The sequence below is a fragment of the Pogona vitticeps genome, chromosome 3 (genome assembly GCF_051106095.1).
Source record: "Pogona vitticeps strain Pit_001003342236 chromosome 3, PviZW2.1, whole genome shotgun sequence".
Lineage (NCBI taxonomy): Eukaryota > Metazoa > Chordata > Lepidosauria > Squamata > Agamidae > Pogona > Pogona vitticeps.
This window is the reverse complement of record NC_135785.1, coordinates 74,321,841-74,345,245: the sequence shown is the minus strand read 5'-3', so window position 1 is coordinate 74,345,245 and position 23,405 is coordinate 74,321,841. Positions and strand designations below refer to the sequence as shown.

The window sequence follows — 23,405 nt, the reverse complement described above, 5'->3', positions numbered from 1 at the left end:
TCTGAGACAGAAATTGGGGGAGGCACTCTATTTTCTGTTCACTAAGAAATTTCTTAGTACAATCTTTCTTCCTACCCACTCAACAAATCTTCTGGAAAATCTCACAGGATTTCTCAGACATTTTATGGTTTTTCATTTTGGAAGAAATGCCAAGCTGTGCCTGTTACAATTCCTTCACAGAATAGTATCTTTTTTGCACAGGTTTCATGTGGAAATGGAAAAAAGAGATTCCACACTTTTCAGGTTTGTTACAAGTCCTGCAAAGAATGCCACCTTTCCTGTGCAGGTTTTAACAGGAAGGATATTAAGCTGAGCAGAATATGGTGGTTTCCTGCACAGATCAAATGGTAAAATGAAAAGTACGATGGGGGAGAAGAGCAGGCTTCTGTTTTTATGGGAATCAATCAATCAATCAATCAATCAATCAATCAACCAACCAACCAACCAACCAACCAACCAACCAACCAACCAACCAACCAACCAACCAACCAACCAACCAACCAACCAACCAACCAACCAACCAACCAACCAACCAACCAACCAACCAACCAACCAACCAATCAATAAGGCATTGGTTTCAAGAAGCCTCAGAAACTAATCTTGGCAGGGTGAGAGTCAAAAAAGTCATAGAGAACAAGATGTTTTGTGAATAATCATTAAATCCATCCTGCCTAAGAGATTCTGGGAAATGTAGCCCAAAAATTCCAAAGTTGGGCAGCACACGTTTTGACTTCGAAACTAATTTTAGAGAACAAATGTGGAGTTGTTTCCAAGATATATCCTTAATGTTAAACTTCTAGCAATTTAGTTAGCAGGTGAAATTATAATTCTCAGTTTGTATAAACATTTTGATTTTAGAAATCAAATCCCGCACTGAAACTATGAAATCCTGGAAATAATCTATGGTGCATTATAATTTTTTTATTTGCTTTGGAAGGCAACAATCTAATGGTTGTGCCAGTTTCTTTATGCCCAGTGATTTTTATTTGTATTTTATTATGTTAATAATAACTAATATACCCTTTTCACATCTGTCTAGCTCTTCCGGAAATCAAAATTATATTTAGATCTAAAAGTGGCAAGAGACTATTTCCTATTATGCTTACAGTGGTTTGTGGTACTAAATTGCCCATATATATGCAAATAAAAGTAAATTAGCAAATCTAAACAGAAAGAACCTCTTCTTAAATATATGCCTGGTAATCATCAAACTTGCTTTATATGATTATAATAACTAAGTTTCAATCTTGTAAGTCAATAATGTGCTTTTACATCTAGTTATCTAATTGCCTTTTTTTGTCATGATACAGCAAGCTGTAAAATGTTCTTTTCTCCCATCTCTTGTGTAGTTGTCTCAGTGGATTATTCCTTTCATTTTTTACCTCTCAGGTAGGCAAACCATGCTATTAGTTGTGTTCTGGACTGCTGTTAAAGGGGGCATGGCGTGGGTTTTTAAAAAGTGATAAAATTTAGGAGCAGTATATCAAGGTCATTTCTTGTTGGACAATTCTGTAGTCCCTCTCATTACTTGTAAAGGTATTTTAGAGGAATGGCTACCATGAACCCATCCTACAACATCTGATCCAGAGATCTTGTTAAATGCAAGAGATGGGTTGGTCACAACTGTGACCATGTGATGAGAAATTGGTTTGATTTATTTCTCCTAGGGGACTGACCTTGAGTGCATAGTTATCTCCACTGATCCTCATTCGTTCATGAATAAAATCAAGGCGTCAAAACAGTAGCAAAAAAGGAAAACCCAGTTTCCCAAGATTTATAGATAACCTGGAGATTGTCTGATCTCAGTTGAGCCACTTCTTAAGATACTAAAGTAGCATGGTTTCAAGAACGGCTCATTTTTAGTGGCATATTGGGAAGAAAAATTCAAGTCTTCCCTTTATCAGTGATGTATGTCTCTCACCCATTTCCTTCATCTTTAAAGTTGCTTCATACTTACTGTTTGTGTATATCACTAAGTTGACCCAAGGAGTTCCTGTGTAAAGCTGATGCCAAGTATCGTATGAGTCTCATGCCTCTGATAAGAACAACTTCAATTTAATCTGCTGGTCCTGCTGCCTGCCTTTCCTTCCCATTGTTCTTTCTTGGTACTCTCCAAGCAAGCAGTAAAAGGAAAGAAACATCTTTCATTTCCAAAAAAGAAACATCTACACACTTTGTCCTCTATCTGGGATGTATCACTGTTGAGGCAAAAGAATAGGTAATGATGAGGAGAGCTACTAAATCCATGCTCTTCACATGCCCTTCAAAAGTCTGAAGTGGCACTGCTTCTCTGCTGATTTCCTTTCCTTTGTATTTTAAGGTTGTCTAAAGCAAAAGTGCTGTTTTTATGGGAAATTCTTGACATACACAAAAATCAATGGTTTGAATCCAGTTGGTGTTCCTGTAAAGCATATACAGTGGTGCCTTGCTTAACGATTTTAATTGGTTCAAAAAAAATCGCTATGTGAAAACATCGTTAAGCGAAACACCATTTCCCATTGAGATGCATTGAAAACCAGATAATCCGTTCCAATTGGAACAGATTACAGTCCTTAAGCGAAAATCGCCATAGGAAAAAACATTAAACGAAAAGCGGTTCCTCCATTGAAATGCATTGAAGCCTATTTCAATGGGGGGGGAAAATTCACAAAAATTTCAAAAAGACTCAGAACAAAGCCAAATTAAGTGAACGAAGGTTTTATTAGGTGCATTAATGATTCCAAGCATTTTAAACATTTTTAAACATTTTTGAATATTTTAAAAATAGCAAAAACGAGGCTGTCAAAAAAAGTTAAGCGAAACAAGGGGACCTAAAACCAAAAATGTTAAGTGAAGCATGGTCCCAAATCGTTAAGCGAAAATCGCCCATAGGGAAAATCGTTAAACGAAGTGCAAGATCACTCCGAAAAAATCGTTAAGCGAATTTTTCGTTATACAAAGCAATCGTTAAGCGAGGCACCACTGTATACTGTAAGTTGCTGCAGCTAGCTGATGAGATGCTGGACTGCATCTGAGTTGTGCAATCTGGTACATGACCAGCCACATGACTGAGATGCATCCAAACATCTCATCAACTACCTACAACCAGTAATAGCAAGTTACACAAAGTTTATGCAAATGTTGATAGGATTTTGGCCCATGTCTCTACTTATGAATTACTAGTGGATTATTCTCCCCAAGCACTGGTTCTCCAAATATGTGGAAGTCAGAGAGTAACAATGATGTTTCCTTTGGAGGGGCACATTCCACTGACCCTCTGAAAATATTGCTAAATTAACATGCATTAGAAAGAAGCGCTGCATTTTAAACTGTACCAAAGATTCTGCCCCAAATCTGTCATACTTGTTGGTGCATTCCTGCTACCAAATACATACATATTGTACATACATACATACATCTACAACTGAGCACATACATAAACTTTATTCATATGAAAAGACCCACATTAATTACATTGTTCCCTTATGGCACATCAAACAAATTAACTTTATTATCCAGGGTCCACATTTGTTTTTATTAACAAAATTTTCTTGTTTAAATAGAAGTTTTGAAACTATTCCATACAATGATGAATAGTTGTGCTCCACATTCAAAATGCATCTGATCAAAGCCCTGCAGAACATTTTCATGCTGACACACAGAGTTTGTAAAATCACATGGCCACAAGCGAAAAGTCACACAAATAATGTATCTCAGCAGATGACCTTTTCTTGTTGACAAAAAAGACTATGTTTTGAGACTGCACAGCTAACCATGTCTATTTCAGCGCAGCAAAGAAACAGAAAGATCTGAAGATTAAAATAGGAAAGGGCTGCGTGGTTCCTAAAAAGTGCAAGAACAGGCAATGCCTGTATTAGACCACTAAAACAATGGAATAAACAGCATGTTTTTATGGGTCAAGTCCACCTCCTCAGGCCATGCACCAATATTTTGTGTATAGTGCAGAAAATATATAAACAAGAGTCCCAAGAATCCATGACAGGTGGGTGTGCCCGATCTGCTTCCGAGAGATGAGTTCAAACACGGGCTGCAAACAGCCTTTGTGGGGTATGGTTTCAAACTTTGCCCCTGGTAGCATTTGGCACCCCGAGTAAGCACTTGAGGAAGTGAACTTCACCTGTGAAAGTTTGCTCCTTATTTGCTTTTTAAGTGGAGTAGTAAAGGTATTGCCTGCTCTGGCATTCATGTAAAGATTAAAATTGGTTCGTTTCTACTGTAGCACAGTCATCATTTTCAAAATGGAAATCAAAAGTGATTGGATAAAACATTTTGGCTCATCTCAGTATGCATTCATTTTCAAAGAATGATCACTTTAACTCTATCTGAATTTCCCAAAAAGTAATCTGAAATATTTTTATTGTGGAGCCTGTAATATGGAGAGTTCCATTTCCTAACATTGCTTTCTATCTCATATAGCCCCATTTAACTCACATTTATCCAAATGCACGCTGCTATCCCATGAATGAGATTGTCTCAAAGCATCATATAAGAAACATGTCAGCAGAGCTATTTATCAGGGCAAAGCACATTCAGATTATGAAGATGGTTTGAAATGACATATTCAAAACACAGGGTGTTTTTTTTTAAAGGCACAAAATCTGCCTTTGGAATTAAAGTGAAAATGCTTTATAAAATGCATAAAATGTGCACTATTACTATTTTCAAAGAAATGCCTGTTCAGAACAATCACCTGGCTTGCAGCATTGCAAATAAACATTATGTTTACATTATGAAAGTGATACAGGTGTCTCTGTTGGTTTCATTCATCATTTGAAATGCACAACAAATGCTTTTGAGCACATTAAGTTAAATCTTGTATGTTCTGATCCGTGAATGTTTCCTCAGGCATTTGTTTATGACTTCGCTCTTCGCAAGGTTGTTTTTTTAATTCCTGATCCAACCCCATTCCGAAAGGATCTTTTAATGTAAGACTTCTGAAGCAGAGACTTTAACAATGCCAAATCTTCAGAGCCATCCAACTTGGTTGGGCAACTATTCAGCAGGAGAAGGCAGTAATCAGATTTCCCAGACAGCTGGCAATTGAAATAAAAAAGATTACTTCCCTGAAGCTAAAAATAAAAAATAAAAAAAAGGAAAGGAAAGAAAAGAAAGAAAAACAAATTAATAAATAAGGGGAAACCCTGATACACATTTATACAATTGTCACAAGTTCTCTCTCTCTCTCTCTCTCTCTCTCTCTCTGTCTTTCTCTCTCTCTCTCTCTCTCTCTCTCTCACACACACACACACACACACACACACACACACACACACACACACACACACAAGCACAAACTCATCTAGGTTTTTGAAAACATGGGTGAATTTGTATTAGCTCTAGGTTATGGTTATGTCATGTTTGTATAAAACCCATAGATATGAAAGCACAGTTTACCTGCTATTTATTTATTTATTTATTTATTTATTTATTTATTTATTTATTTATTTATTAGATTTCTATTTCGCCCTTTTAGACAAAGTCTACTCCGGGTGATTTCCATCAAACATTATAAGATAAAACAGTTAAAAGCAATTATAAACAATTATAAACAATAATAATTAGTAATGGTTAGTAGTAGAGATTGTGCTGAGGAACAAGCTAGAAACATGTTGTGATTAATCTTCTAACAATAAGTTTATTCTCATTGACAGAAGAGTTATATAGCCAAAGCTTTAGAGCAGTGGTCCCCAACCTTGGGTCTCCAGATGTTCTTGGACTACACCTCCCAGAAGACTTACCACCACCTCTGCTGGCCAGGATTTCTGGAAGTTGATAATTACTGTTTATAATTGCTTTTAACTGTTTTATCTTATAATGTTTGATGGAGGCCCAAGGTTGGAGACCACTGCTTTAGAGCACATTACAGGTGCTGATGTTTAAAGGGTTACTTTCCCCACCCAGTCTTAGGGCTTCAAGAAGATACATGAATCCTCTTCTCAGCCCTGTTCTCACCTCATATTTACAGTCACCATTTTTAAGAGGAGACTTCCACACCTTGCTGAGAGATATCAGGGGCTGAACCTGAGTCCCTGTGAATGCAAGGTGTGCACAGAGTGATGATCTTCCATGTTTCCTTTCACCTCAGAAGAATGTACTGTAGCCTGGGAATAGAAGCAGTCTTTGGGGGACTGGGCAACAAGGCCATGGTAAAGCTGGGTGGAGAATAAGAGTACTCTAATCAGAATACATTAGTGTAAAAGACAGAGCTTAGATGATGATGATGTTTACTATTACTATTATTACTATTATTCTTATTCTTATTCTTATTCTTATCTTCTTCTTCTTCTTCTTCTTCTTCTTCTTCTTCTTCTTCTTCTTCTTCTTCTTCTTCTTCTTCTTCTTCTTCTTCTTCTTCTTCTTCTTCTTCTTCTTCTTCTTATTATTATTATTATTATTATTATTATTATTATTATTATTATTATTATTATTATTATTATTATTATTATTATTATTATTATTATTATTATTATTATATTTCTCAACCCTGCAGAGGACCAATCAAGTCTTAAAAATCTGCAGGTGAGATGACATGTTTACACAATCACTAATGTTTGAATTCCACAAAGCAAATTAGCCTCTGTTGTTGTTGTTGTTGTTGTTGCTGCTGCTGCTGCTGCTGCTGCTGTTTACAACTCTTCTGAGCTTTGGAAAAGTGGGAAAACTCCGTCAGGTGACTGATTTGTGGCAATAATATTGAGAGAAGAAAAGTGATGAATTAAGAACTCTATAGATTTTTTTTAAAAAAATTATCTGTACCATGACTATTATTGTCACAAATTAGTCACCTGATGGAGTTTTGCCCTCAGAGGACAATGACACAATGAGATTGAACCTGAAAGGACATTTAAGTGGTAGACATGCATAGAGGTGAAAGGAAACTCTTTTGCTGCATGGTACATATAGTTCAAACATAGAATGTGAGAAGTGTGAATCGAGGTAAATTGTAAACCATAAAAAAGTGGAGTATTTAAACATAACAGTATTTCATATGAGTGAACTAAAGTGGACTGGAACTGGACATTTTCAGTTGGACAACTACATAGCGAAAATGAGAAACTCAAGAAATGGAGTGGCTCTAATACTGAGTCAAGATGTCGCACAGGCAGCTAGCGGCTAAAATGCGAAGTCTGACCAAATGATATTAGTCAAACTTCTTGGAAAACCTATCAACATAGCCATCATTCAAGTCTATGCTCTAATTACAGGTGCTGAAGAAGAAAAAAGATGTTATGCAAGTGTTCAGGAAGAAATTGATCATACACCGAAACAAGGCATACAGATAACTGTAGGTGGCCGGAATGCAAAAGTAAAAAACAAAGCAGAACTAAATTTGACCTAGAAATCAGAAGCAAAGCAGGAGAACAACTCACTGAATTCTATGAAACCAAAAATCTGTTTATTGCAAATACATGCTTTAGGCAATCAAACAGATGACTATATACCTGGAGATCACCAAATGGCCCATATAGAAATCAAATGTCTACATTATTGGAAGTAAGAAATGAAAAAACTGTATTCTCTCCCTCAAACAAGACCAGGAGCACATTGTGATACTGACTATGAAAAAGAACATTACAGTAAAAGAATCATTGTGCCTAAATAGAATTTAAATATCATTTCTAATGAATTTAAAGTGTACATAAAAAGCAGATTTGTATTACTAAACTTAATATACAGTGAATCTGTACTGTGGATTACAACCAAAGACTTTATTAGGGAACAATGCAAAAATACTAGCTCAGATGCCTGATGGAAGAAGCACTTGAAACTGTTTACACGCAAGAAGAAAAAGTAAAAGGTGACAGAACTGAGGTCAGAATCCTGAACAGCTATCACATAAAAGACAAAGAAAACTATTATAATGGTGAGTGCAAAGAAAGAACAATAAAAGAGAGAGAGAAAACCCAAAGAAACTCATCCAGAAGATCCAAGAAATCAAAGGAAAATTTAACCTTAGATTAGGAATGCTGAAAAATCGACTGGAAACCATACAGAATTTATCAGAATATGATAAAATAAATAGAATGATATGTTCTTTGAAGCTGTTGGCATAAAGTCATTGCCTTCATAAAAGTGTGTCATGGAGTTGCCCATAGGTTTTCAGAGACATAAATGCTGAAAGAACATGAAATTGCTTTTGTTTTCACTCAAAATTGGTGGATTATGTTTGCATAGGGAAGCTCTGACTGGTTTAGGCTAAAATTCTATACATATTTAGCCATCAGAAAGACCAATTGAATACTGTGGTGCTTATTTCTGAGTAAATGTGGATAGGATTGTACTTTTATGCACTTGCCCTGTTGCCTAAAGTTGAAGTTGTTAGCTTTCCAATCAGTAGTACTGGTACGGTTTAACAAGTTGTTATCACAATAGTTATTTGATATTATTGGCTGACTGAATATGCATCTATGGGTTTTAAACTTCAAGAAATAATTGCTCTACCACACTCATTTATTAACCAAGCGGAGCTAACTATCAGCATACCTGTCAGAAAAAAGAATATGTTGTTTTTAAACCATAGGTCTATGTATTTAGCATTGGCATTCTACCTTCTTCACAACATCCTAAATTGTCTGAAGTCACAGAATAACTGTTTCGTGTAATCGAAAGCATCTAGGCACAATGTTACGCATACCGACCAGGCAATAAACTTCCATGAACTCAGTAGGACTTCCTACTGTGTAAATTTACCTAGGATTGTACTGCTCGATATAATGAAGAGTGAGAAAATAAAAAAGGCACAATAAATCAGCTTTAGAGAAATGAACATCTTAATTCTCAGTTTCATTTTTCAGTCACCTGAACAATATACTTCACATAACATTACTACAGTTGACTAACAGAAATCATTATGCAGAAACTGTTACAATTTTGTAGACAGCGACACACATGAAAATGCTGAATGTCTACAGCTGCAGTTAAACTTACCTAAAGATCACGTGATAGTGAGATTTATGTTCAATACGTTCAGCAGTGCTAGTGTTTAAAACAGCTCTAAATGATATTTCATAAATTAATCGCATTGTATATTTCTGTCAATAAGGTGCATTACTTACCACAGGAGGGGCAATGGGGTAACATTTCCACATATGCATTGTTGCAATCCAGAGAATTAATGTAACAATTAGCCTAAAGAGAATGTGAGAAAAAGAACTATTAATGTAATTTTCAGATGGCAAAGAGTGCGTTGTATACAATGCTAATCCACCAAAGACCAAAGCATAGTATTCTCTACCTGTTCATTTTGTTTTATGAAGCCTCCAGCTGTGGGGGGATTTTCACCGTCGTGCTGCCACATTCCTTATCTTTCTCACTAATCATTTCTTAAACAACCATTTTATACCAAGAGCTGAGGAACAAAAATGTCACCAGATCACATTTAGGTATGACTAATTGGTCAGTGGTGCCTTTATTCTTCCTTTCTGCAAAAACGGCAGTGACTAAACTGACAGCGTTGCCATTAAGAGGCCTTTCAAATATTTCACGTCTGCTTGTGCCTTTGCCGCACAAATCGTCTGAAGTATGGATGGGTGGGTGGGTGTACATACACAACTGTATTTTAAAATACCTTCACCTTCTCTTCTTGGGAGGGATAGCAAAGAAAATTCCCAGTCCCTTTGTTTGGTAGAAGAAGCAAGAATGTTGTTGCTAATAGCTGAAATGCAGTCACTTACACCCTCAAGTGTAATGCAAATGGCATACCTTTTGGTGTAAACTTGCTAGAAGTTAAGAAATTCTCAGATACAGTGGTGCCCCACATGACGACGATAATCTGTTCTGTTAAAATCACTGTACAGCGAAATCGTCGTCATGCGGAAAAAAACCATTGGAATGCATTGAAAACCCGTCAATGCGTTCCAAGGGGGAAATACCTCATCATCCAGCGAAGATCGGCCATAGAGAACTGCCACTGTATGTTGTTTGCTGCGTGCTAAGTTGCAGGACTCAGCGCACAACTTATGATATCTATGCTGATATCTTAAATTGTGGCAATTGGCTTTCAGAAGTGATGCTGTATGTGATAAACTGGTGTAAAACGACAGCACGATTTTGGCCAATGAGCATTTTTTAAATTTTGTTTTATATGTTACTTGTGTGCATTGATAAAATCCTGTTGCTTAGTGTAGTAAATTACACTAAATGGGAATTTAGTGAATCAGCTTCTCCTTAGGTTCTATTAGTTCAAAAGCCACACTGGCAGTGCAGCTTGCCTTTGCCTTCTTCTCCAGATGAGGCGAGACCTCACAGTCTTGCGTGAGTAATTCAAGGGAGAGGGGGGGGAAATACAAGGTTATTTAAGGTCCTTTCCCCCTTCCCCTCTTCCATTGATGGCAACGGTTGAAGGAGGACTCCTGCTGTTCAGATCTTTTACTAGCTGCATAGCTGGTTTTTAGGCCTCTCGGTTATTTTAATGGGCTTATTTAATTAGCTACCATTCTTTCCTTGTATTAGGCAGCACAAAGAATTTGGGGACGATTGTGTTATGTTGGATTGGTTACTCTACAGGGATCATTTGAATAAATTAATTCCTTAGATAGAATATTATACTTGACTGATTCATTAGAGTAGTGACGATTGTACTTGAATATTGAGTAACTCATTAGTGGTTACATTTGATTGAATAACTTAATTGCTGATACATAGTAGGGGTGATTGTATTTGAATATTAAGGGGGTAATTCATTAGGGTTTTACAATTGATTAATTATTAGTGGTTTACAATTGATTGATTAGCTTGATTAATTGTTAATACATAGGAAAGGTGATTGTGTGGAAATAACTCAATTAAATGTGAATATAGGGATAATTAATTAGTTAATTTGCATGGGGTAATTAAAAATCGATTGTACATATAAGTAGTGGGGTAATTTGTTCATTTATTATATTTGAGTAAACATAATTTTCATTAATTGGTTATAATTTTCTTTAATTAATAATAATTAAGGCATTTCTGACTGTTTGAAGTGTGTCATGAGTTTAGCCGAAGAAGATCTGGAATCTGAGGGTTAATTACAGCTGAGGAAAATTCTGGGCAATTAGAAGCACAGACAGCTGAATCACTATCAGATTCTCCTCCCCCAGTAGACAGAGTGAGAGCTAAACTTCAGCAAAGACTCATGACATGAAGGTCAGAGGATCGCATGAATGCTTCCCATAGGAACATCAGATCGACCAGCCCTGAGTTTTAGCAGAATGAAATGTTTAGATGACTGCTGCTGCTATAAAATCTGCACCCAGAGGTTTGGAAGTTTGTGGAAGCAACAAGTCAACACTGTGGCTTGCATCCACGCTCCTGCTTATCCTGGACTCTGTTCTCTGGACCCTTGGCTTTGGACTCTGACTACTGATTATGGTTTGTATTTAGGCTTTGGCATTTTGGCATTGCTTTGCATCTTCTGGACTTCTGATATTGGACTGGTTTATTGGACTGTTGCCTGTTGAAACCCCCTGGGAACGTGACAGATTGCTTCCACCACATACTCCCTCCACAAGATGGAAGGAGAAGCAAGCGAAGGTTCTGTTCAGCTGAATGCTGTGCTTACTCAGTTGCAGTTTCTTACACAAACAGGGGCAGAGCTTCAGCAGCAGCAACTGCAATCCCAGGCCAACACTGCTGCCCAGGTCAAGTGCCCTTTGCTTCCTCCAGAAAAGTTTGGAGGAAAGGTGGAGGAGTTTCCAGCATTCCTGGCACAGTGTAAACTGTATATTGAGCTGCGTGCCAGAGACTTTCCCATGGACAAAACCAAGGTATGCTTCATTGTCAGCCTTCTCAAGGGACAGGCAGCTAAATGGGCTGCTCCTCTACTCCTTGCTCCTTAACCCCTGTTAACCAATTACCAGGGCGTTTTGGACCACATATGCTTCGCATCTTCTGGACTTCTGATATTGGACTGGTTTATTGGACTGTTGCCTGTTGCAATCCCCCGGGAATGTGACAAAAGTGCAGGAATCCTGTGGCTGTTCTTTTGTAATTCAGCTTGAGTAGAGGGGCACAATGGCCTCAAAGAAGGGGCAAGGTAATTAAAAAGGGAAACAACTGGCCAAGAAGCATCCAACGCCTCAGGTGTCACTTCGGACTGGGAGTCATGGCCCATATGGCAGCAGCTCCAGAATAAAATGGCAGCGTTTGAAGCTGCAAGAATGGCAAAAGGAACAGGTGCAGTTGCGCCAGTCAGCTAGGGCTTTTAAAAGCCATCGCAGGGCTAAGCTTAAAACTCTGGCAGAGAACATAATGCACAGGTTTACTGTTTTTGAAGCTGAGCAAGAAGCAGAGGGAATAGCCAGGAAGAAAGAGAACAAGGCAATGGTAACTGCACTGCAAATGGGTTCAAAGGAAGTGAGGGCAACCCCACTCACAGCAGCATACAGCACGTTGGCTCGACGTGTGCAGGAAGCATTGGAGGAGGTTGGACTGGATACCGTGCATGGCAGGGAGGAGACTGTCACCATGCCTTTGCCTGGTGAATCAACCTTCGCACCAGACATCACAGTTCCCTGTGACAGACCACGAATTCTGACACCACTCCATCATTCCTGGCCTGGTCTTGGCCAGGCAGTGGACAAACCACAGCAACCGGCACCTCCTCACTGTCTCCTGCCTGGCCTTGGCCAGGCAGCGGGCAATTTAATTTACCACATTATACGCCATATAATATTCAGAGCTTTGGGAGGCTGGGTTCTACGTGGCCTTGTACAAGCACCCACTTTAGCAGCTGGGCCACGCCATGCCCACAACCTACATTTCCAGCCCCAATAACTGCTGGTGTAGGTGTCTGACCAAACCCTTCGGTTCCATATACGGGTTATAATACCGTGCCATTGGAAGCATTGCCATTTGGGGATCATGCGATGCCCCTGGGTGACCACCTCACCCCTGCAATGAAAGAAAAAATCTGAAGAGGTATATATGTAGATTTATTTGATTTGATGAATAGAAATGTAGAAAAGAAGGATCTGGATAAGGAGGATGAGAAAGATGAATAGAGACGTAGAAGGAAGAGACCTGACAGGAATCGGGCAAATTGGCTACCCGGATTCCTAATATATGCAGGGGGGTAGTAAAGGCACAGCCTTAGCAGGGTCAATTCTTATTTCAATACTTGGATCTCATCTATAGGGCATATGTGGACTTTGCAGGGCAGGCATGGCTTTCCTATGATGAATTGTTCCATATGAGGAGTGTGATTCACCCAAATTTACACCGGGATGAGCCATTACCAGGTCTCTGGCTGCAGATTATGACTCTAGCCAGGGCCAGTCTAGGTGACAGGACTGATAGTGGGCACCTGATTAGGAAGACTACTCTGAATTTGTCTCCCCGTGTAAGCATGGGGCAGGTTGTTCAACCCCACCTGTGCTGCTGGGAGTACAACTCCAGGGGTGTGCACGCCAAGAAACCCTGCAGATTCAGGCATGAATGTATTGTGTGTGGGGGCAGCACTCCAGTACCACATGCTTCTGGGCTGGTGCCACAAGGGAAAATAAGGGCCCTGGAGGTGGGAGGAAACCCAATGGGGGTGGGGGTAACTCTGGAAAAGGGACCCAGTCCAATTAAGGTTATAGCTTTGGAATCATGGGTGCGCGATTATCCCTTTTGGGATGATATCAGTTATTTGCTTGAAAGTTTTAAGGAAGGTTTTAGGATTCCAGCATTAGGGGACCGCACAACATTCTTTGCCCAAAACCTCAGATCAGTACATGACATGGAGGCAGTGGTTAAAGACAAGATAGCCAAGGAGGTATGGGAAGGGAGAGTGTTGGGTCCATTTGCGACGGCTCCTTTGGAGACTTTGTGAGTCTCACCTTTAGGGATAGTACTAAAGAAGGCACAAGGTGAGTTCAGATTGATCCATCATCTGTCTTACCAAAGGGTAAGGTAATCACACCAAGGGATCTCGATTACCTATACTATCCCTCAGGAACTTTGCACTGTGCATTATACCTAGTTTGATGAGGCAGTTAACACGGTCCATAGGTGCAGTGTAGGGACAGAATTGGCAAAATGTGACATAAAATCAGCATTTCAGATTTTGCCAGTTCACCCAAGGGATTTTTGACCTGGTAGGTTTTTGCTTTCAAGGTTCTTTTTATATAGATAGAGCATTACCTATGGGCTACTCAGTTTCATGTGCAGCATTTGAACAGTTCAGTTCCTTCCTTGAGTGGAAGCTTAGGGAGTAGAGTGGGTTGTAAGAGTATGGCCCATTACCTTGATGACTTTCTTTTTTTGTGGGGAAAGGAACATTGGAACAGGTAAATATGTAGATTTATTTGATTTGGGTATTGAATTAGACACAGTTCAGCAAACGTCTAAGTTGCAAGAGGAAAAAAAATAGCTAACCTAAAGGTTAGGGTAGCTTCGATGCTACAAAAGAAGAAAGTGACTCTGAGGGAGATACAGGAGATGGTTGGACATCTAAATTTTGCCTGCAGAGTGGTCCCAACTGAAGGGAGGAAATATTTACAGATCTATACAAATATGTAGGAAGGACTCCCTATAACCCAAAGACCCTGTCCAAACCAGTTTGCCCTAGACGATCCAATGGTTCAAAGGATGGCTATAAAAATGCTGTATTTGATTCTCCCCATATTTTACAGCCAGTACCCAGTTATTTGTTGTACATTTTTAAAATTATATTTTGTATATTTGAATCATATAATATGTTTTATGAACTGGTTGTACACTTTTTAAATTGCATTTTGTATATTTTAACCACATAAAATATTTTATGAATTGATTGTATATTTTTAAACTGCATTTTGTATATTTTAGCCACAAAATGGTTTATGCATTGGTTGTAGATTTTTAAACTGCATTTTGTATATTTTAATCATAAATATGTTTTATGAGCTGGTCACCCAACCGTAATAAATAAATTCAATTCAAAATGACACTAGTGGAGCAGCTAGTCTTCCTGAAGCTTCTTGGGCTTCCCTGCCTTGAAATAATCTCTGATCAATCGAGTCCTATCTTCATTCCACTGCTGCTATTGTTCTTTTGCTAATATCCCATCAATTTTTATTTACACTGACAGTTTTTTTTAAAAAAAAATCTGTGCTATTCCAATTCAGAAACTTAGTGCTAATGGAATTTCTCCTTTCCCAATGCTTTTCTATCACTGCAGCAACTTAGTACCAAACCTTGAACCACAGAGTGCCTCTATTCCAACACAGGGACATCTGGCAAAGATGTTGCTAAACAATTATTTTCTTTAAGAAGTCTGAATTCCATTTTGCCTCTCTTTTTTATTGCCTCATAGCCTAGCGCCAAGACAAAACAGGAGGGCCCAGTGACATACATCCTGGAAGGGTGCACTCACAGGCACACTTCCATCTGGCACTTCCCGCGACATTCTTCCTCACAGCCACCATCAGCTGTCTCTAATTTTGCCATGTTAGCCCTTGCCCACAACTTTATTTAATATATGATTTCTGAAGTCTGGCTTTTCTATCTCTCCTATGTAGGTTTAAGCCAATTTAGGGAACTAATACCTCTGGCACCTAACCTGACTCAGTCCTGGCCTTGTCTTGTTTTTACTCACATATGACTGACTATTTACTGAGGAGAACCTGTAAGGGTGTGCTTTGATAGCAACATTGAGTACTTTGAGAAATGGCCTTTACTCACAACTCAATGAAATTAACCAGCATGGATAGATAGTCCTTTAGGAGGACACAACACCTACCAAATTGCAGAGAAGGGGCACCTTGAATATTAACCTCAATTAATGGACGAATTAACATTGCTGATTAGAAATGGGGAGAACAATCTGTTATAATTAATGCTGGGAGGGCTCGTGTTATTGTGTTAATTAATTTCTTAATTAAATTATTCATTTATAAATAAACTATGTAATTTACAGAGAATGATGTACTTACTTTTCACCATTGCCCCCTGGTGATATATTTTGTCATTTGTGTCTTCGAAGGTGCTATTTTTGAAGTTTTTAAGTTTAACCTGACATTTTCAAGAAATACTGGGTTATAAATCCTGAAATCTAACTGATGACCAGGAATGGAGTGATTTGTAGTTTAGTGCATCTGAAAACTCCCAGAAAGGCTCTTGTAAAGCAGAGGAGGCAACAATCTGTTAATTTAAGTTCTGCCACTGATCTGCCTCCCCCCCCCCTTTCCACCTATCTTAAACAACTTTGCTGATCTCAGTCACCCTTCAAATACTATGGACTGTTTGGACAGGGAAAGGTGAATAAGGAATTATGTATTCACTCCATTGAGAGGACAGTGATCTCTTGTAATACTCAAGTGCAGCAATCATGGGCTACAAAGACTAGGTGATGAATCAATGGTGTAGAGTTCTTAAATCAGATATATTTTGAGTGGCTCTGACCATACATAGCACATTGAGCATTGCACCCTCTACCCTCCTCACTCACTTAGATGTGGTCTGCAAAGGTGAAGCTACATCATATGCTTTGTATGTAAGAGTCCCATATTCAATCCTTGACATCTCAAGTTTCTGACAACGACACTGCTCTCCCATCATCCTTCTTCTGCAGTGAATAACAAGGCCAAAGTGTGTTATTTATTTTATGCCATGGGAATATCAAATAATGTTAACCCATGAATTCACTGATTAAGCCTTTCTGAGGGAATGAGAAAAACAATTTATTCATTCAGCTGATCGTTGGGTTTCAAAATGGCCTCTGGCTTTCAAAATGCCCCCCCACTGTTTTCTAGGATGGATTCCTCGCTTTACAGGCACAAAAATGGGTGCCGTATGGAGGATCTTCGCTGGACTGTGAGTTTTTCAGCCCATTGGAATGCATTGAACAGGTTTTCGATGCATTTCAATGGGATTTTTTTGATTCGTTTGACAATGTTTTCGCTCTACAGCGATTTCGCTGGAATGAATTAACATCATCAAGCGAGGCAACACTGTACAAAAATGTATCTACTTTGTGAAGTTCTTGCTGGCCAGGCTGTTCTGTATGTGCTCAGTATAAGAAATCATTTGAAAGGGCATTTTTGAGGACCAATATTTTAGTCCCTACAGCCTGGATTGTTTCCAAATAAAAAAAAGCAGGTGGGGCCAACCAAAATAAACAAGATTGGTCTTTTGAATTTATGTGAACTATTTTAAATCTAGGGAGATATAGGGTCACCTATTTCTGAATTGGATGAAACTGTTTTACTTTTTTAAAAAATCATAACTCAGAATCCTTTTGTCCAGTGTGGCAGACAGCAAGAGCAGACTGCTGCAATTGTGCCAAATTCAGTGGTGATCTGAAGCCCAGTTTAAAAGTTATACATTTTTGTTTGGGTTGCCCCTATTTTTTGGAATGGTCTTGTAGAACGTTGATTTGCTCTGCCAGCACAAGATCATTGCTATAATCTTGTGTAGCAATAAGCAAGATCGCTGCTGCACCTTCGTGCAGGAGTAATTTCCCAACATTCTAGAAGGACTAAAAGCCTAAAGAGGGATGTAGTGTACTCACCAAAGGAAATGACTAGTAATAAATACGCAATCACTCCTGTGATGGGCATTGTATAAATAGCAGTAATGCAATGACAGAAATATGTTTTTTCTTATCCTTGGTATTACTGGGTATTTTGAGATTCACTTACTGAAAGGAAAGCTCGACTCTCTTCCCTCCATCTAAAGCACAAAAGGATGAACCTCAGGCTTCTGGGATAGACTTCCTTTTTTCCTAAAATCCCCCAAATCTATCATCTAGTGCCAAGTGCAAGACTGTGGTTCATAAACACAGGCACACACATGCTTAAACATGATGTTACTAGTTCAGACTACAACTCTGTGACCATTCGGGCAAAAGCTGTAGCTTTGTTCAAATATGGCCAAATCAGAGCAATAATCTACTATAAACAAAACCACCTTGAAATCCACCTGCAGATCAAGATTTACATTCTATCCATGTCTGGTCTATTGTGACAGAAAAGTCAGGATTGCATTCCTGTGCATTCTTACTTTAAAATAACCTCCCATTAAACTTACAGAATTTCTGCTGAATATGCATGAATAGGCTTGACAGCAAGATTTTTATCCCCTTTTGCAGCACCTGAGCTACAAAAAATAACTGCTGTTAAATATATATGTTTTTATGACCTTGTCTTGTAGACACTGATGAGCAACTTCAGTCATCCATTCTGCCAGGAGAATGTACAGCTATTTACATATTCAGCAAATTAAGCCTTACTCAGATAGAAAATCCCATCATTTGAAGGGAACGATGGGCCTCGACAGGTATACTAACTTCAGCCCTAAGAGATAAGCGGATTAATGGGATGGTTCTGGCACAGTGAAAAGTTGCATAGGATTTGAGTCTTCTTTAATAAAGTTCAGCAGTGGTTTTAATTGTATCTGCATTTACTGAGCTCCATTTTCATGTAAATGAAGGTTGATACCCTGTTGGTGAAAGCAAGGAGGCAGCCACAAGGAGCTGCAAGGAGCTGGAGGATAAAACAGCGGAAAAAATGTCACATAGGATTCGTTTTTATGAGATACAGTTCTGTCTTCTATAAAGCATCTAGAAATCCTTGGCCTGCCATGATCCATGTCCTCCAAAAAGTCCTGAGCAAGGACCTGTAGATTTATGAAACAGACAGCACAATTCTCCTGACACAGCTCTGTGCTGGCCAGCTGTCAAAAATCTTTTGACATCGCAAATATTCAGAAAAGGTTCCTGGTAGGTCAAGTGCAGACACTTACTCCACCAGCTACAGCTTGCTTCTTTCTAGCTCAGTATCTTCTCTCTAGTCCAGACAAGGAGATTATCACATGACATCTTCTGCTCCACATTTTCCTTTACAATTCTGTTCTGTTGTTATAGGCCAACTATATTGCATGCTGACATTTCATATATTACATGATGGTATTCAAGTTTAGTTATGTAAAATGCTTATATATTTATGTGAAAAAGAAAGTACACTCTCTTTTAATTCTATGGTTTTACATATCAAGATATAATAAAAATCATCTTGTACTTAGCAGGTCTGAAAATTAGGTAAATACAACCTCATATGAACAACAACATATGACACGTTACGCTGTGTCATGATTTATTTTACAAAAATAAAGCCAAAATGGAGAAGCCATATGTGAAGAACTAAGTATACCATTCCTGCTTCCATAGGAATTAAGGGGCTAAGTAGCAGCCAGGTGCTGCTAACCAAATGCCCCTGAGTAAACTAATCATCATTAAGTGCGACCACCTCTCTAAAGGCCAAAGCTGGAGCCGTTTGCTAGTCTGGAGCATTCAATTGTATGTTAATACAATGCCAAGGAGAAAACACATCAGCAATGATTGTAGAGAAGCAGTTGTTGCTGCTCATCAATCTAGGAAGGGTTACAAAGCCATTTCCAAACCATGTAAGTCTATCATTCTGTAATGAGGAAGATTATTCAGAAGTGGAAAACATTCAAAACAGTTGCCAGTCTTCCCAGGAGTGGATGTCTAAGCAAATTTACCCTAAGGTCAGACCGCAATACTCAGAGAAATTGCAAAAAAATAAAAATAAAAATCCAAGAGTTATATCTCAGACTCTACAGGCCTCAGTTAGCATGTTAAATGTTAAAGTTCATGGCAGTATAATTAGAAAAAGGCTGAACAAGTATGGTTTATTTGGAAGGGTTGCCAGGAGAAAATGTATTCTCTCTAAAAAGAACAAGGCAGCACAGCTTAGGCTTTCAAAACTGCATCGTGAGAAACTACAAGACCTCTGGAACAATGTCCTTTGGACAGATGAGACCAAAGTGGAGATGTTTAGCCATAATGCATAGCACTACATTTGGCAAAAAGCAAACACAGTTTATCAGCACAAACACTTCATACCAACTGTCAAGCACGGTAATAGAGGGGTGATGATTTGGGCTTGTTTTGCAGTCATAGGACCTAAACAGCTTGCAGTCATTGAGTCAACCATGAACTCCTCTGTACTCTAGAGTCAAATGTGAGGCCATCTGTCCAACAGCTAAAGCTTGGCCAAAAATGAGTTATGTAACAGGACAATGATCCCAAACACACCAGCAAATCTACAACAGAATGATTGCAAAAGAAAAGAATCAAGGTGTTGTAATATTCCAAAGTCCAGACCTCAATCCGATTGGAATGCTGTGGTGGGAACTTAAGAGAGCTTTGCATAAACAAATGCCTGCAAACCTCAATGAACTGAAACAACTTTGTAAAGAAGAGTGGGCCAAAATTCCTCCACAGTGATGTGAGAGACTGATAAAATCATACAGAAAATGATTACTTCAAGTTACTGCTGCTAAAGGCGGTTCTACAAGCTATTGAACCATAAGGTCCCCTTAGTTTTTCACACATGACTTCTTAATTTTGGCTTTTGTTTCATAAAATAAACCATGACTCCGTGCAATATGTCATTGTTGTTGTTCATCTGAGGTTGTGTTTACCTAATTTTGACACCTGCAGAGGTCCAGATGTTTTTTATTATGTCCTGATACTTAAAACCATATAAATCCAAAGAGGGCATGCTTTCTTTTTCACATGATTGTATGCTACCTTTCAGGATGTTAAATTTTGGAATGGTGTATCCCTTGCAATTTGTGTGCATCCAGTGCCTCATTGTATTTCAACAGGTGGATTGGGAGGAGGCAAGAGCTAAACTAGGGCATTTTGCTACTTACAGAAGCCCACATGTCTAGCAGTCAAATATTACTTCACAATGGGTGCTAGGAAAATATCCATTACCTTCTACATAGGGGAATAAAATTCCTTTGGGAGGCACATGACAGGTTGAAACGTACAAGGTTTTCCTCCAAGATGGAGGAATGACCATGTTTCTGCCTCTCACATCCACACACAACCCAGCATCTGCTGCCTGAAGTAACTACCTACATGTGATACCAAAAGACCACTAAAATCAGTGCAGTACTGGTTGACAGTTACTTTATTCACCCAGTTCATGAAGTTGACCTACTTTTAACCTTGTCCTGAATTAGATCTGGGGAGTACAATGCTCATTGGAGGCTTGCTGACAGACACACAGGAGAGAACTTAGTCCTGTGTTCCTCTCAGACTGTGGAGGGCATTACCCTCAGAACTGCCATCACTTCCCATTCTTTTAGAAGGGCTGTGTAGATTTTTTCACCTCAAACTGTTCTTCTAAATTGTTTTATGGATTCTGAGGGCTTTAGTCTGTTTAATCAATGTTAATCTATATTAGTTTGTCTTCAATCTATTTTTTAATAGAATTTCATTCTAATCTTGAGCTTTATTTTTTAATATGTGCCCCATATTTTAAAGGTTAGGGCTCAAGGTGGCTTACAAGTCTAGAAGCGTTGAAGAGGATACGTGCAGTACTCCATGCAGAATTGGGGTATGGGCAAACGCTGCTACTGAGCATTTGCTGCAGTATACAATATGTCAGCTCCTTGACAGAACCAGTTTTCTATAGCTAGAAGCAGATGAGAGGTAATGGGCATAGCTCTTCTGTTTCTAAATATTTATGAGAATAAGTTTTCATACCCTATCCTTCCTTCTGAGTGAACTGTTGTGTACAAGCCCCTGCCATGTCTTCTTAAGATTGAGCTGAATCTCAAGAAGGCAAAGAGCAAAGATGGTTATTCAAGGGATATTCCTCACCAATCCATTGCAGTTCTCCAAGAATCTGTGAATAGGGTTGTGAGACCAGTAGTGTTGCATTCCCAGAGAGTCAGGATTCAAATCTGACGTCTTTAAATGTGAACCCTCGTGATGCCAGGGGGCAGACCCTTTGCAACAATTGCAGAATGGTGGCCACATGATGGATAGACAATGTGGAGACTAAAGACCAGTGAAGCAGTGTTAGCAGGATCAAGGGTCTGCCTGTCAGAGTCTATTAAGAAGGTTTTATAAGCTACAACACACCACAGGAAGCAAGTACAGTATGTGACTCAAAGGAAAAGGAATTCAGTTAAAAATAAAACCCAAAGGTAGAATACGAGTAAATTTGGAAGTGCTTATAGGTCTTTGGATTATCTCAAGATGAAGATATGTATCATCAAATCATCTGGAAACTAAGTCACCTCAGTGTATGAACTGAATCCTGCTGAGCTTGGAAAAACTGAACTACAATTCCCAGCAGTCCCAGTCACCTTGGCCCCAGTGGTCTTTTAGAAAGGGAGGTGCAGCCAAAAACTAGCATGTACAGGAACTGAAACCCTGCAGGATCTGTGAATCCATTTCTCACGCTGCCTAAGCAGGTAACTTATTCCTCCATGGGATTTATTCCTATCATGTGGAAATTAAAGTGGAAGGAGTGAGCTTAATCCAACTGTTAGCCTCAACTGGTCCCACTGAATAAGGGGACTTTGGTAAGTAAACAGTTGCGTAAGTCCCACTAATTCACTGGCTTTACTCTACTTGACACCAGTACTTAGATTTAGCTGATCTTTTACTAGGAACATCAATGTGATCTTTGAGATGGGGGATATGGACGCAGCAAGCAATGGCACTGTTTATCCCAACCATATTATTTCCCTGTCAATGATGCATAGAAGAAGGAATTCAAGGGCAAGCCTTAGCTCTGTAAACATAGTTGAATGTGCTCTTGCTGTAGCTGTGGATGATATCCATTAAATAGGTAAACCTGAATAAATTTTTGTTGGTGCTTCTCCACTGCATCTCCAAAATACTTGACCAGACCTGCATGAGTTCTGGAAGGACTACAAGATGATTTGTGGTGTTGTTTTACAGTGACCAATTTTGGCTGTGAACATGAATTATGCATCCCGATGAAAGTGGAGTCATATTTCAAGTAGTTTCAGAGATAATGGGATGAAAAGAGGAAGGATCTGATTCTACAGATTTTAGAGCTCCGTGTGATGAAGATAGGATAGTTGAAGTGAAATCAAAGTTCTATAATTGTGTAACATAAATAAACTCAAAAACCTTGTGCTTATGAGGTGTGATTTCTGTAATTATCACATTTGGAGTTCTTAAAATGGAATGTTCAGTTTGTTCAAGGATGTACTTCAGAACTGTTACTGGAAGTGGGAGAAACATTGTGAGTGTCTGTTTAACTGCAACAGTACTGAGGTCTCAAGGACAATCCATATTGTGGAAGAAAAAAAGACAAAGTGGAGAAAGAGAATGTTAAGAATAACTATAGATGAGGAAACATTAGTGAAAAGAGTCATCATTAAGAGAAAAAGAAAGAGAAGACACTCCTCACCAGTGGAACTACAAAACTACTTTTAGATTCTTGAAGAGGAGTCTGTCAGACCGCATGTAGAAGAAGACATACAGGAAAACCCTACAGGAAAACATGAGAGAGGCTGAAGCTCAGTCAAGCAGAGTCACTTAACCCAAACCTTACAAAAAGAAGAGAAGAGCAGTTGTAGTAAGAGATGCCCTACTGTGTGGAATTGAAACTGAAATATGTCACATATGCTGTCTCCCCAGAGGACAAATTAGGGCTGTGATT

At 38.8% G+C, this 23,405-nt stretch overlaps 1 protein-coding gene across 1 annotated transcript; it reads right to left on the bottom strand.

The window, feature by feature from the left end:
• Positions 1-979: 979 nt before the first annotated feature.
• On the bottom strand, positions 980-9,760 carry NPS (neuropeptide S). Its single transcript, XM_078390258.1, has 3 exons — positions 9,703-9,760; positions 9,057-9,199; positions 980-5,033 (listed from the first exon to the last, which is right to left on the bottom strand). The coding sequence occupies exons 1-3, from the start codon at positions 9,758-9,760 to the stop codon at positions 4,854-4,856; spliced, it is 381 nt and encodes a 126-aa protein (XP_078246384.1). The 3' UTR covers positions 980-4,853.
• Between the last annotated feature and the right edge of the window lie 13,645 nt (positions 9,761-23,405).

Bases quoted from the DNA above. Each gene is read 5' to 3' on its own strand.
- NPS (XM_078390258.1), bottom strand. From the start codon at position 9,760: ATGTGGGGCACCACTGTATCTGAGAATTTCTTAACTTCTAGCAAGTTT. The intron at 9,200-9,702 runs GTATGCCATTTG...TTGGTGGATTAG, and splicing joins TAGCAAGTTTACACCAAAAG to CATTGTATACAACGCACTCT. The intron at 5,034-9,056 runs GTAAGTAATGCA...TTCAATTGCCAG, and splicing joins ACCCCATTGCCCCTCCTGTG to CTGTCTGGGAAATCTGATTA.